This window comes from Carcharodon carcharias, chromosome 21 (assembly GCF_017639515.1).
Source record: "Carcharodon carcharias isolate sCarCar2 chromosome 21, sCarCar2.pri, whole genome shotgun sequence".
Classification (NCBI taxonomy): Eukaryota; Metazoa; Chordata; class Chondrichthyes; order Lamniformes; family Lamnidae; genus Carcharodon; species Carcharodon carcharias.
Window position 1 is genome coordinate 71014114 of NC_054487.1, and position 16258 is coordinate 71030371.

The 16258-nt window shown below is 46.0% G+C and overlaps 1 protein-coding gene across 4 annotated transcripts in view; it reads left to right on the plus strand.

Moving 5' to 3' along the window:
- tmem117 (transmembrane protein 117) overlaps positions 1-16258 on the plus strand; it is a 398678-nt gene that overhangs the window by 320097 nt on the left and 62323 nt on the right. For all 4 annotated transcript variants that reach the window (XM_041216475.1, XM_041216476.1, XM_041216479.1 and 1 more), the window contains exon 6: positions 1548-1707. In XM_041216475.1, the coding sequence (XP_041072409.1) occupies positions 1548-1707 (160 nt within the window). The remainder of the gene's footprint in view (positions 1-1547; positions 1708-16258) is intronic.

Consider the following 16258-nt stretch of genomic DNA (forward strand, 5'->3'; position numbering starts at 1 on the left):
TGAAGAGGACAAGTCTCTGTCTATGAATATATCTAGCTTTTAGCAAGCAAAAGTAAACCACATTACGAGGCTGACGGATAATCTTAAATTGGCTGCTCATGTAAATCTTAGTACACTCAGGATTATTCAGCAAGTGCTGTCCAACTGCGGTGTCACATCTACTATTAAGACATTATGTTCTAGGAAAGGAACATGTAGAACCAGGGAGCAGAGTTTTAAAAAAGTGGTCTCCCATTTAAGATGGAGATGAGGAGAATTTTTTTTTCTCCTGGAGGGAACTTAGGCTGTGGGATTCTCTTCCCCAGCGAGCAGTGGAGGCAGGGTCATTAACAGCCTTATTCTTCTACCTCTAAGATAAACTGCAAGCACTTCAACAGGCATCGCAATGCTAGGTTAATTTAAGTGAACTGGAACTTTTATGTTTCGGGAATTCTTCCAGGTTGCCGCTAGAAACATCAATGACATATTCCGCAGATTTATGAAATAAATTGCAGATAGCTCACTTGAAACAAATTCAACACCAACCCTATCAACTACCAGTAACATAAGCAGATAGTGCATTTTCTTGTAAAAAATGGCAAGACAATGTGGCCCTACCTGTTCCCTCGCACAATTAATTACATGGACAGAAAGGATTCTTCACTCTGACAACAGAGACACCCTGGCTGTGACATCTTCAGTGACTGCTTATCCTGCTGAAGTTCTTTATTAAAGCTCATACTTGGGCGGAGACAACTTAGGTGAGGTGCCAATGAAATTCTCATCTTCGACAACATAAATTACAGCCTTCAGGAAAGGAAGGTAAATGGCAGGAAATCAGAGGGAAAATTGGAATAGAAAAAGAAAACTGCTATCCCTCAACATGTGGAGATGATACATTGGTTTGTCATTTAGACCATGAGCTCTCAAGTTGGATTCTTGACCTGAGGCAAGTTAACTAATCACAGATATGACAACTGTGAGGGCATTCAAAAGTGCCCATGGATTAGAGGGAGAAAAAAACAAAGGGGGTTCCCATTTCTGATACCGATTGTGACATTGGGAGAAAACAGATTGGCTTTTGGTGTAGTGGACTTGATGGTGGAATAATCTGCTGACCCTTACACTGTCCTGTTTTGGGTCCATTTTGTTTAGACATTGGTATTTGTGAGAATTGATAAGCAGCATAGCAGTCAAGACTCCTACGTTACACAGTAGCAGCCACATTCCTTGACTGTTGTGAACCATGTCCAGAATAGGACATCCAACCAGAAAGAAATGGATGTTTTGTTTACTTCAGTTAACAACAGATAGACCGATTTATTGTAGATTAGTTGATGGTGGCCAATCACCCAAACTAAAAGAAGGATGCACAGGAATGTAATGACCAGGTAAAAAGCTGATGTACGTGAAGAAAATGAGGTCTGTTTTCGTAAATGAATACTTGTGTTTGTGAAAAATAAAAATTAAAACTTTTACTTTGAGAATTGCCAAAAAAGCTTTTGCACCATTCCCTTTGTTAACTTACGGGCAGCAAGTGAAAATGTATTTATCTTTTCTGCTGACAGGTCTGTGCTGATCACCCTGACAAGTGTTGTCGTTATTGTCATCACCACTGACTGGATCAGTTGGGACAAGTTGAACCGAGGGTTTTTGCCAAGTGATGAAGTCTCCAGAGCCTTTTTGGCCTCTTTTATCCTGGTTTTTGACCTCCTCATCGTCATGCAGGTATTGGTGCTTGATTTGTTAATTCTTCAAAAACTGAAATGTACTTTTCAAAGCTGCATTACTTTCAGCTCTGTTGGTAAGCACCGTGGGAGGCATAGTCCTTATTGATGTTCGATAGCATCATTCTGGGACCTGATTACGACCAACATAGATGGTAATCTAGTTATAGTTACCACATGGTTACATAATAGGGTCACCTAAGGCCGGGATTGTCCGGCCCTGCTGTGGCAGGACCCACCGCAGCGAAAAGTCCAATTGACTAGGCGGGACTGGAAGATCCCAGAGGCGGTTGGGGTTGGAAAACCACAACCTAAATGTTTGGAAATTGGTCTAAGTATCTACTGGTTTCTCTAGTTTCTCAGGGAAATCAGTTCACAAAGCACAGCATAGATAAGTCCTTTGAAGACTTAAAGAAATGTATTTTCCATGCCTAAGTGTACCTCTGTGACGATCGGCATCCTAAGGGTTTTAGTGCCTTTTAATTTAGTTTAATTTTTTCATGGGTTGTGGCCGTCGCTGGCAAGGCCAGCATTCGTTGCCCATCCCTAATTGCCCTTGAACCGAGTGGCTTGCCATACCATTTCAGCAGGCTATTAAGAGTCAACCATGTTGCTGTAGGTCTGGAGTCACATGCAGGCCAGACCGAGTAAGGGTGGCAGATTTATTAGTGAGCCAGATAGATGGGGCAGAATTTTCCATGCACGTCCGCGCATAAAATGATGTGTGGTGACATTGGGCGAGCGTCCCAATGTCACCGCGCGCCATCGCGATATTTCATTGGTCAGGGCACGCGATAATATCTGCTGCACGTTCGCCATTAATTAACTGGCCACTTAAGGCCCTTGACTCACCAATTGATGCTGATTTTTTGGCGCCCGTGCAATCTTCAGGTCCACGCACCGGTGCTACGGGCAGGCGGGTAGGACACATTTGCATAAACCTCATCCACGGGCGGGATAAGAGGGTTCAGTGGGGTCATGAGTGTGCTCTCTCAAGTATTGATTTTTCAAAGTTATTGAAACTTGCCTGTGTGACCTACAAAGCTTGAAAACACATCCCAGCTGCTTTGTCTGGACTCTTAACCTTCAGGTCAGCACTTGCAGTGAGGAATCTTTTTTGGGCCTGCAGGTTTCAGGAAGCCTTCCCTTAGCCTGAGTATGTGAGCTGAACTGTCCACTGGAGGCAACTCCTCTGAGGAGGAAGGGAGGGATAAAAGGGGGAGGAGGCCAGGAGTGCACATTCAGCCTCCAGGGGAGCCACATTTGGGAGGACAGGCGCAGGCACATGGGGGGCAGGGCCAAGAAGTTGTCCAAGGTGGAAGGGGCCGCAGAAGATGCCATCATCCTGCTGCCAGGGTATACAGACGTTGAAGCAGTTACCTCAGTATGTCTGAGGTGCAGTGCCGAAGGAGGCTCTGTCTCTCAAGGGAGACAGTCAACTATTTCAGTCAGATGATTGGGCCTGAGATCTCCCCTAACTGTGTGGGTGGACATCCCAAGCCAGTGGTTCTAAAGGTCATAGCTGCCCTCAACTTATATGCTCTGACTCCTTCCAGGGCTCGGTGGGTGATCTTTGCAGTGTCTCCCAATCAGTTGTACACACTTGTGTCAAGCAGGTTACAGACACTCTGTTCAGACGGACATTGACCTTCATCCACTTCTGTTGGGATCTGACAAGTCAGACACAGTGGGCCAGAGGCTTCGCAGCCATTGCTGGTTTCCCCCGTGTCCAGGGTGCTATAGACTGTACACATGTGGCCATCAAGGCACCAGTAGGTGAGCCCAGTGCCTTCGTCAACAGGAAGGGATTCCACTCCATGAACGTGCAGATAGTGTGTGATCACAGGATGCTGACTCTACAAGTCTGTGCAAGGTACCCAGGCAGCTCCCACGATGCCTACATCCTCAGACACTCCCAGGTGCCGGGGCTCTTCAGTGCTCCAGCCCGGCTGGATGGATGGCTGCTGGGTGACGAGGGCTATCCCCTCAGAAGGTGGCTCATGACCCCTCTCTGCCATCCAAGAACAGAAGCTGAGCAGCGGCACAATAGGAGCCATGGCACCGCAAGGGCTGTGGTGGAGAGAGCCATTGGTCTTCTCAAGATGCGCTTCCGATGCCTGGGCTGTTCAGGGTCCGCACTCCAATACCACCCAGGTCATGTGTCGGTGATAGTGGTTGCATGCTGCACTCTCCACAATCTTGTGCTGGAAAGGGGGGACACAGTGAACGATGAAGATATTGACGCAGTGGCTGCGGCTGCACACGGAGAGCCCAACAGTGAGTCCGAGGATGAGCATACACACGGAAATGCTGAGGGGGTAGACGCTGACCCGGGCATACTGCAGGGAGGCAGGGACAACTGGAAAGCTTTAATCCAATGAACCTTCAGCTAGCACACCACAGATGGACCTCCAGGACAAACCTGGGCTGTAGGCTCCATACTCGATAATTAAGTGCCTAATCTTCCAGGTTAGGAACAATAACTAAGGGCCTTGTTAATAAAACTGAATGCCCCACAATGCCCTAACATTTTTGGAAACTGTACACATGCAGAAGAAAAGAGGCAGCCTCAGCCATGGGCACATGTCTGAATTTACTATCACAGGCAAAGAAACTTAAGCCAAAAAAATAACATTGGTATTCCAATTCAAAGCAAATCATAAAGACCTCATCTCGGGCCAACTCAAAAGCAGCAGTGAGAAACCCGTGGTGTGCCTAAGGTGCCTATGTTTACGTTTCTGGGTGCTACGTCTTGGTGCTGCCCCATCGCTGGGAGTGGCATCTGAGACAACCTGCTGACTCTGTTGCCCTGTCGGTCTCGATGACCTTGGCAGTTGTCCTCTGCCCCGTGGAGCCTGTGCTGGCCCTGCCTGGGAGGGAGCTGCCAGTTACACAGCTGGCACCTCCCCAGCTGTCGCAGCCTCACCGGATGCGATGGTCACTGGGAGAGAAGCGGAGGAGCTGCCACCCTCACCCGGAGCTCCCTGAGAGGTGCCCTCAGAGACGGCAGGCAGCTGCTGTGCTGACGTGAGGTCGCTTCAGACCTTGTTGCTCACCACTGATGGATGGGCACTGAGCTGGGAAACTTGGTGCCCAGACCATCTCCCACATTGGCAATGAGCAGCTGAGGTCAATTCCTGTGTGAGGGCTTGCTGGTCAAAATGTATCCCCAGGAAGCCCTGATGTGTCTCCTGGAGGAGCCTCTCCACAAAAGTCACCACTCTCTCCATGGGAGACACATGGCGCTCAGACATGTGGCTCATTGCTTTGGTGAGCATCCGGGTAGACTCCTCCACCACAGAGACCAAGCCAAGTGTAGCCTCATGTATCTCGCCCAGATGTTCCAGCACACCTGGCCGCATTTCCTGCCCCTGCTGCTTCATGGATGACTCTAGAGGCACATCATCAGGCACCGACTGAGCATGTGCCTGGTCCCCTACACTCCTCCGACTGCTGGCACCATGGGCACTCTCTGTCTCTGTCAGTTCCTCCAACGACTATGAAGTGCCCTCACCGTTGTGCCCCAGGACACTAGCTGATGTTCTAGTTCCCACCAAGGTGCTAGTATCTGCACTGGTGCCTGCCTGGCAGAGATGGTGTGACACTGGTGAGACTTCAGGCCTTCAGTTGTGAGAAGGGGCCTCTGCTGCTCCTCCTCCCGGCCCTGCTCTGCTGATGCTGAAAGGAAGAACAAGGACATAAGGACAGTTAATTTGGAGACAATGACAAAGAGCATCCCTGACCCCCGGATCATTATGCGCTCATCCTTCCATAAGCAATGGACAAGCCATGTTACAAAATTAAATCACTTAACATTCAGCACTGCTATGGGCTGTTGGGAGAACAATGCTGACCTCACTGTTGGGCATACATACCTGGTCGTGGTACCCCAGCCTCATTGACACCAGTGGACCTGGACGCATGGCACCTCTCCAAATCCAGGGCCTCCTGCTCAAACCAGCTGAGAATGGCGATCTGCGCCTGGCCGCCACCAGTCCTCACACACTCTGCAGCACTTTGAGCATTCTTCTCCTGAAAATGAGAGAAGAGCATTGATTTGTGCAAATTGTACATGGACTCTCTTTGTGGATGGCCCACCCCAACTAGATTGGGACATATCAGACCTCTAGTGCCTCCTCATCCCACTGCTGCCGAACACGCACACAAAGATGCTAGGCCTGTTCCCCACCCCCCCACCCCCCACTTGGCCACATGCTGCCTACATCACATTAGGAACCACACGGTATACCCTTCCATAGCAAGGAAGTGAAAGCACGTGGAACGCACAGGGCGGTAGATGGTTCCTTGCCACGCTACCTTGAAGTTCCCCTCCAGCATGTCATCACCCTGACTTCGACATGTCCTGCAGTTCAAGCACTGCGCCTAGGCGCAGCTCCTCCAGGTTGCCCCCAAAACAGCCATGTGGGTCTCAGTGCACCACATACTGCGGGCGCAGAACCCATCTCTTCATCGCCCTCTCACGCTGACCTCGGCATGGGCGATATGGCAATATCTGCTGGCCCACCCAGCGAAGGACACATGGCGTCAATAATTCAATGCAGTCACTACACCCAGACTTGGTGGAGGGTTGGGGTGGGGGGGGTAGGGGGGGGACGCGGTGCAGCAGGGGGGAGAGACGACCTGCTGGGTTAAGTGACCAATGCCAACATTGTCCTCACCCTGCCAGAGTGCAACAAGTCTTTGAAGCGCTTGCGACACTGGATCCAAGTGCGCTGCACCACATCGCAGGAGCTCACCACCTCCGCCACCTCCTCCCAGGCATGTTTCGTCATGTCGGGGGGGCCTCCTCCTCCCATCCTGGGGAACCAGTACCTCCCGCCGTGTTGCCACCTCCTCGAGGAGGGCAGCAAGGCAGTCATCAGAAAAGTGAGGGGCACACTGGCCCCTGCCCTTCCCTCCGGCTTGGCCTACCCCGATGGCCTACTATCCAGACTGGCCTGCCCCCATGGCCTACCCTATGGACTTGCTTCACCTCCATTGCCCCCTCTGCAAAGCCCTTCGCCCAGCCATTGCGAGCAGCCTTTCCAAGGCTGCCGGGACCCTCTTATATACAGGCCGCCGGGTCGTCATTGGACCCGGTGGGCTGAGCGCGCCTGCTACAGCCCGCCCACTCCCGCTGTGCATGGGGGTCGTGAAGTATGCTGGGCAAGCCTTAATTGGCCCACCTGCGTAAAATGGCAGCGTGGACTCAATCGCCAATGGCGATCGGTCTGGGCCTGTCCATGCCCACTCCTGCTCTGCCCCCCCCGCCAGCCAGAAAATTCAGCCCATGGGTTCGTATGACAATCGCCAATGGCTTCATGATCACCATTACTGAAACTAGCCTTTCAATTATAGATTATTAATCCAATTTAAATTCCACCAGCTGAGGTTTGAACCCTTTTAACAAATGTACAAGGAATTTAGTTCTTTTCAAATTTTAATATCAATGATTTAAATTGAACCATATTTAAAGCTAAAACACGCAGCTTTTAAGATAAAAGGAATGAGGATTTGAAAGAACATTTTCTTTTAATTCTTTCACTGGGTGTGCCATTGCTGGCTAGGCCAGCATTTATTGCCAACCCCTAATTGCTCTTGAGAAGGCGGTGGTGAGCTGCTTTCTTGAATCGCTGCAGTCCATGTGGGGTAGGTACACCCACAGTGCTGTTACGAAGGGAGTTCCAGGATTTTGACTCAGTGACAATGAAGGAACGGTGATATATTTCCAAATCAAGATGATGTGTGACCTGGAGGGGAACTTGCAGGTAGTGGTGTTCCCATGCATTTGCTGTCTTTGTCCTTCTAGTTGGTAGAGGTTGCGGGTTTGGAAAGTGCTGTCAAAGGAGGCTTGGTGAGTTGCTGCAGTGCATCTTGTAGATGGTACACACTTCTGCCACTGTGTGTTGGTGCTGGAGAGAGTGAATGACTGAATGTAGAAGATAGTGGATGGGGTGCCAATCAAGCTAGCTGCTTTGTCCTGGATGGTGTCAGGCTTCTTCAGTGTTGTTGGAGCTGCACTCATCCAGTGGAAAGTATTCCAAGACACTCCTGACTTGTGCCTCCTAGATGGTGGACAGGCTGGTCCAGTTCAGTTTCTGATCAATGATAACCCCCAGAATGTTGATAGTGGGGGATTCAGCGAGGGTAATGTAATTGAATATCAAGGAGAGATGGTTAGATTCTCTCTTGTTCAAGATGGTCATTGCCTGGCACTTATGTGGTGCAAATGTTGCCTGCCACCTATCATTCTTGCTGCACATGGACACGGGCTGTTTCAGTATCTGAGGAGTCCCAAGTGATGTTGACACTGTGTAATCATCTGCAAACATCCCCACTTTTGACTTTATGATGGAGGGAAGGCTATTGACGAAGCAGCTGAAGATGGTTGGGCCTAAGACACTTCCCCTTCAGCAGCCATGTCCCAGGACTCAGATGATTGGCCTCCAACGACCACAACCATCTTCCTTTGTGCTAGTTATGACGCCAACCAGTGGAGAGTTTTCCCACTGATTCCCACTGACTCCAGTTTTGCTAGGGCTCCTTGATGCCACACTCAGTCAAATGCTGCCTTGATGTCAAGGGCAGTCACTCTCACCTCACCTCGGGGGTTCAGCTCTTTTGCCCATGTTTGGACCAAGGCTGTAATGAGGTAGGATTCTACGAGTATGACTATGTCAGGTTGTTGCTTGACTAGTCTGTGGGACAGCTCTCCCAATTTTGGCACATGCCCCCAGTATTGGTAAGGAGGACTTTACAAGTTACCAGGACTGGGTTTGGTGTTGTTGTTTCTGGTGCCTTGGTCAATGCTGGGCGGTTTGACTGGTTTCATTCCTTTTGGTACAACTGAGTGGCTTGCTAGGCCATTTCAGAGGGCCAGGCCTGGAGTCACACGTAGGCCAGACCAGGCCAGGTAAGAACGGCAAAATTCCTTCCATAAAAGAGAGTTAGTTAACCAGATAGGTTTTTGTTTTCCAGCAATCAATGATAGTTTCATTGTACTCGTTACTGAAACTAGCTTCTAATTCCACATTTATTAATTAAATTCTATCAGCTGCCATGATCTGAAGCCATGCTCCCAGGGCATTAGCCTGGGCCTCTGGATTACTGGTCCAGTGACATTACCACTACGCTACCATATCTCCCATTTGTTTTGTTTTAACAAACTTAATGTACCTAAATGAATGCATTTGCTCATTATATTCATCGTTTAAAAAAAAACTGTAACTTTATTATTGTACCTAACAGAAACAGTTTTTATATATTTAGCAAAACTCAGAATGATGTATTAAATTGTCATGTGGTATGCATTTTCTATAGTGACCAGAGAAATTATATACTTTTGAAAATATTTTCCAGTGTTGAATATTATAAATGAAAGGTAAAAGACAAGTAAGAATGTCCATTAAGCTTATAAGTGCTGATGCGTTTCTCAGTTAATAAGTGATAACCTTTTTTAAATGCTAATTAGCATGCATGCTATTACTTTTGATGATTATTTCACCCAGAATACCATGTACCGACCAACAGTAAATACTGAAAATTACACAGTATCTATGATCCCAAATTTCTTCTCCAACCCTCTCCACAAGCTGGTGGAATTTAATTAATAAATCTGGAATTAAAAGCTAGACTCAGTAATGGTGCCCATGAAACTATTATCGATTGCTGTAAAAACCCCCATCTAGCTCAGTAATGCCTCTTTTACAATGCTCCTTAAGCTCTCCCTCTTTGACTAAGCCTTTGGTCGTCTATCCTAATGTCTCCTTCTTTGACACAGTGTCAATTTTTGTCTGATTATATTACTGTAAATTTTCTTGGGGTTGTTTACTATGCTAAAGGCAGTATATAAATGCAAGTTTTTGTTGTGATACACATTCAGATCTGGTGAACAAGTGATTCCCTCATCCTTAATACCAGTTGTTGTCCAAATTAATGCTTCAACTAAAGTACACCATTCTGAGTAAAATTTGTAATGTAAAGGATTGCTTGACATTATTTGAAGATGAGCAGGTGCTGTACCTATACCTCAAAAACTGATAAACTGGTAATTTGTCTCCATCTGTTTGATTGTAGGATTTTGGTGTTTATGAATTGACTGCCATATTTGCCTACAATGACAGTGGCTGCACTTGAGAAATAATTAATCGGCTGTGCATTGGCTTTGAAACATCCCTACTTTGCCAACACAAGTTCTTTCTTATTATATCCATAGGTTTTCCCTGTAGGTCTCTCACTTTTGTTTCTGACACAACATTGAGTAGCAGTCACAATTTATAGGATTTAAACTTGTCAACAGCAACCATCAGTGACAGGAAATACTAATCTGGGAGCAGATAGTGTTTCATTTCTGCTACAAAGTAGTCCCTTGCCATATCTATCGCTATTTATTGGCCCCCTTTGCACTTCTTTCCCCGTCTACCCCCTACCTCTTGGTTAGATCTTAGCACCTCAGCAATCACTGATTCTTTCCTCTGTGATTTCCTATTCATGGATTAAGTTGGCATGTCCTTTTGCCACCAGGACTGAGCATAGTTTGCAAAGAATTAATACTTGCCAGTATGTACCCCTAAAATGACTGAGTTAGGTTCTATTCATCGTCTACACAAGTGCTGATCATCTTTCTTTATAATACAGAGCTGCATGCTTCAGAGAGAGATGATTATAAGAATAGAGTACCATTATTGCATTGATATAACTACCCAATAATCAGAAACCTATTTGGAGCGGTGGTTTCATATGCTTCAGCTGTCGCTCTGTCCCTAACCTTGCATCACTTGATTTACAGCTACTTTTTAAACTAACTCTATAGCCGAAAAATACCAAACAAAATAAAGCTTCCCCCCCGCTCCTCTGATTCTTCTTATTATAGTGAAAGAATAAGTTTGTGTCAGAGTTCATTGGCAAGGCTTCCTTCTCATCAGTGTGGCCTGGTAATTCAGCCTTCCGTTATTTTAATTTATTTTAATGGTTCACTCTCATGTGATGTTATTTGAAGGTGAAGGAAAATGCTGGTGAGCATGAATGCTTCAACATTAGGCTACCTTTTGATTTTTTTTTGCAGTGTTTTTCCTGTGTTTTATGATGCCTGGATTATGATAGGTTTGCATATTATCTGGACGCATGACTCTCTATATCCCTGCTCGAAACCGATGCATTATCTTGCATTGTGTTCATCCTTTCCTACTGAGTGTTTAAAGAGCTAGTACCAGGATAGAGTTACTGCAGCATGCAGGACTGCATAGGTGGGAGATTGTCCTTAGCAGATGAAGAAACGACATAAAGTAAAGGCCTAAAAAGACAACCCTGTATTTTGAGGCATGATATTAAAATAATGAAGATGCAGCAGCTATCTCATCAGAGCAAATGTCACCTTTGAACTCCAGCAAGCTGCAGTAAGGAGTGAGGTGATGCAGGTTCACATCCTGAACTCAGTATACGTTTAGTTTTTGGATGACAAAGTTACAAAGTATTTACAGCACAGAAACAGGCCATTCAGCCCAACAAGTCCATGGCAATGTTTACAACATATGAGTCTCCTCCCAACCCTTTTCAGCTGAGCCCTTCTATACCTCTCTCCCTCATATGCTTACCTAGCTTCCCCTTGAATGCATTGATGCAATTTGCCTCAGCTGTTGGTCAGGATTTTCCCCTTGGAGATTTGGGGGTGCGGCTCGCTCACCGAGGAGAAAATGACCCGGGATGACGTTGGGAGGAATCCCCGATGTTATCCCAGGCCGTTTAAATCTTAAGGAAGGTGGGCCGACAGCGAAATCAGCTGTCCGCCCGCCAACCTGTCAATGGCCAATTAAGGCCTTTGACAGGCTCATTAAGATAGTTAAATGCCCTGCCCATCCAATCTTAAGGCTGGTGGGCGGGACAGGAGCCCCAGCGGCCTGTAGATTATTAATGAAACTTCATCCACTGGCAGGATGAAGTTTCATTACTGCTTTGTAAAAATTTAATAAATTTTATGAGTTGTTATCAACATGTTCCATCTCGTGTGACATTGTCACATGAGGGGGACATGTTAATAATTTTAAAATGTCTCTATTTTTTGACTTTAATTACCTTTCATTAGACTCCCTGAGACAGGACTTTGCCTCAGGGAGCAGTGTGCTCTTTGACAGTTGGGGATTCCCCCCCACCCCAACCCCCCCCCCCCCCACCCCGGAACAGGAAGTGCATAGCACTTCCTGTCGGGGATGCCGCTGGGCGGGCCTTAATTGGCCCGCTCACTCAAAATGGCGGTGGGCCCCATTTCGGTGGCAGGGTTTGGCTGCACGTCCGCTGCCCAGCCGGTGGGGCCTGCTAGCTATCTGAAGGCTAAATTCTGCCCGTTGTCTGAGGGAGTACGTTCCACATTCTAACCACTCTCTGTGTAAAGAAACATATCGTGAGTTCCCAATTGGATTTATTGGTGACCATCTTATATTTATGGAACCCAATTCTGGTCTACTTTATCAAACCCTGAATGTTGTCCAGTTCTTGCTGCATACAGGCACCGATTGCTTCAGTATCTGAGTCATCGTGAATGGCGTTGAACATTGTGTAATCAGCAGCAAACATCTCCACTTCTGACCTTTTGATGGAGGGATGGTCGTTGATGAAGCAGCTGAAGGTGGTTGAGTTTAGGAAACCACCTGAGGAACTCCTGCAGTGATGATCTGGGGATAAGATGATTGGGCCTCCAAAAACTACATTCACAGCCATTTATCTATTTTATTCAGTTCACTGATTTGCTTACGTATTGCTTACCTGGGCAACATTCAGGCTTGGGCTGATAAGTGGCAATTTACATTCACACCACACAAGTGCCAGGCAATGACCATCTTCAACAAGAAAGAATCTAACCATCACCTCTTGACATTTAATGGCATTACCATTGCTGAATTCCCCACTATCAACATCTTGGGAGGTTACCATTGTCCAGAAACTAAACTGGGCCAACCATATAAAACTGTGGCTACAAGAGCAGGTCAGAGGCTGGGAATTCTGCAGTGACTAACTCACCTCCTGGATCCCCAGAGCTTGTCCTCCATCTACAAGGCACAAGTCAGGAGTGTGATGGTATACTGTCTACTTGCCTGGACGAATGCAGCTCCAACAACAGAAGCTTGACAACGTCCAGGACAAAGCAACCAGCTTGATTGGCATCCCATCCACCATCTTAAACATTCGCTCCCTGCACCACCAGCACACAGTGACAGCAGTGTGTACCATCTACTGGATGCACTGCAGCAAGCCTCCAGCGATAGCATCATCCAGTTCCAAGACCTCTACCATCTAGCAGGACAAGGGCAGCAGATGCATGGGAACACCACCACCTGTAAGTTCCCCTCCAAGTCACACAGCATCCTGATTTGGAAATATATTGCTGTTCCTTCACTATCGCTAGGTCAAAATCCTGGAACTTCCTCCCTAACAGCACTGTGGGTGTACCTACACCACATGGACTGCAGTGATTCAAGAAGGTGGCTCACCACCACCTTCTCAAGGGCAAGCACGGATGGGCAATAAATGCTGGCCTAGCCAGCGATGCCCACATCCCATGAATGAATAATAAAAACCTACTTGTTCCTTTAAAAACAAAATAAACTGTAGATCTGAAATAAAATCTGTCAATATTGGAACTATACAGGGAGGAGAGTAATACTGAAAGAAGTGCCATTTACTCCACTCTACATTTCTTTCTAGCAACTTTGAAAGGCTCACCATTGACAAGGCTTGTGAGTTAGTCTCCCATTTGGTCATTGTTTCGTACAGGAAGACATGCTTCTGCAGGGTGAGAATAAAATACAAGTTGACCGAAGAAATGCTTCCTGAATTTTAGTTTCTAATGTTCAGCAGTGCTTGTAAACTGCAGTAGGGAAAAGCACAAGTGCCCTCATCCCTGCTGTCAAACCTGAGGAATAATACAAAAATGTGCTTCTCTGTAATTTGGTGCTTTAAATTGATTGTCATTAGAAGCTTTCCAGCTAATTGAGTTTCATGGAGAATGTCACAAACATCCATCTAAACAGGCTTGTGATTGAAATTACGTTAAATGTGTCAGAAAATGGACACCGTAACAAAGGAGCTAAACGACGAAGAGAAAAAAGAAATTACAAGTAATTAGACGGGGGTAATGTGGCACAGCATTTCAGAAATTTGCACAAGTCGTGATTTTTCGGTCAAATGCACTGTCCCACGTCAACAGCAGAGGCCTGTGAAATTACCCTCATTATTGTGTCAGTTTAAAACAAGCTTTAATAAGTATGGACCTTTTCATTTCCAGTTACGTTGACATGATTGATATTTCAATAAGGAGCCTGACAAGAATCAGATCAGCAGTGTCTTGGCTTTGTGCCTTAGACTTACCAACATTTGAAAAAGAGAGGCAAGGATGCATTTGACTATTTTGTAGATTTTAATAATGTTATAGATTTTAGCAACTTAAATATTGCATGATATTTCATAATAAGACTGAGATGGGTAGATAAATGTTTTTTTTAAATTTATTCTTTCATTGGATATGGGTGTTGCTGGCAATGTCAACATTTGTCGCCCATCCATAATTGCCCTTGAACTGAGTGGCTTGCTAGGCCATTTCAGTTAATCACATTATTGTGGAACTAGAGTCACATGTAGCCAAGACCAGGATGGCAGATTTCCCTCCCTAAAAGACATGAGTGAACCAGGTCATGGTCATCATAAATATTCCAGATTTAGTAATTGAAATCAAATCCCACCAGTTGGTGTGGTGGGACTTGAACTCATGTAGCCAGAATATTAGCCTGGGTCTCTGGATTACTAGTCCAGTGGCATTACCACTGTGCCACCATCTCCCCCCATTCTTAGCATTCTCTTTGCTTCATTTAAATTTAGTGCTGGATTTAGGATTTAGATCAGCTAAAGACCATAAGTAATAAAATGCTGGAAGTCTCTAAATCAATTCTTGGTAAACCATAATCCTCATTAAAATGTTTTCCAAATTGGATACCCTCTTGCCCTCAATGTAAGAGACAAGGTGGAGCTTGCTGTTGTGTCTTCTGAAGTTCAATGGGACATCATGGAGGGTCAGACTAGCAATGCGATGGACTGTGCTACATTTGACATAGAAAAATGCAAATTAATGTTTCTGAATAAATTGATTGCTGTATGCCAATGCTCATGTTCCTAAGAATGCAGTTAATCTAAATTTGGCCCACTTTGATGTAATCAGGACCCAAAATGTCATTTTGTTTAACGGCAGAAGGAGATGGTGAAATATTGGTCTCTCTACACAGTACTCTGTTACGGTACGATATAAGGGCTGAGAAGTATTTCCATACACATAAGTCAGTAATTCAACCCTGCAGCAAAATAGTAATACCTGTTGAGCATTACGATATTCTCCCCTCTCCATGTGTTGTTCTGTCACCCACTTCCTTCTCCACTTGTGCTTCCTCTTAGTTCACTGTTGATCCCCCTTACATCTGTAAAAATGTTTTTGTACTGCAATATAGCATTGGTGTGAAGCAGCACTTTGCACAATCACTAAACTAGTGTAAATCCAAATCCAAACTTGACTTGAAAGAAGTGATGTGAGAATCGCTGGCAATAGTAACCTCAAAAGCCTACTGCTTGATACTACATTAAGGACCACCCACTGTGTCAAAGACTCAGCTTACAAAGGACTTATGGGCCGATAGATTCTCAAGGTCCTTCTTAAACCTACACAATAGCTGGGATTTTCTTGTTCATGTTTTGGAAGCATTTTGGGGTAAAGCTTTCGCTTTTGGCACAATTGATGATCCAGGTGCAAATTCTTTAGATTATAATTTATAAAAAGCTGGTTTGGCCTCAGTTGGAGTACTATATCCAGTTCTGGGCACCACACTTTAGGAAGGCATGTGAAGGCTTTCGAGAGGGTGCAGAAAAGATTCATGAGAACGGTTCCAGGAAAGAGGGACTTCAGTTGGATAGGTTGGAGAAGCTGGAATTGTTCTCCTTGGAGAAGAGAAGATTGAGAGGGGGTTTGATAGAGGTGCTCAAAACCATGGGGGGACTTGACCGAATAGATATGGAGATAGCAAGAGCTGAGAACCAGAGGGCACAGATTTAAGGTGATTGGCAAAAGGGCCAGAGGCGAGGTGAAGAAAAACATTTTTATGCAGCATGTAGTTAGGACCTGGAATGCACTGCTTGAGAGTGTGGTGGAGACTGATTCAATCGTGGAATTGGATAATTATCTGAAGAGAAAAATTTGCAGGGCTTTAATTGGGAAAAGGTGGAGGAGTGGATCTAGGTGAGTTGCTCTTGTGGGGAGCTGGCAAAGATACAATGCACCAGATGACCACCTCCTGTGTTGTAACCGTTCTACGGGCAGGATTTTCCGGTCATCGGGCGGGCAAGGCAGATGGGCCCGGGAATGGCCGCGAAACGGTTCACCACCCGCGATCGGGCCCGGACCACAATTGCACACCGGCTGCCAATTAACAAGGTGAGGAGCCTGAAAAGGGAACACTTTTAAAATGATGTATAGAAATGTTTCATTTTTGAAAGTTACTTCTGGAACTCTCATCCTGCTC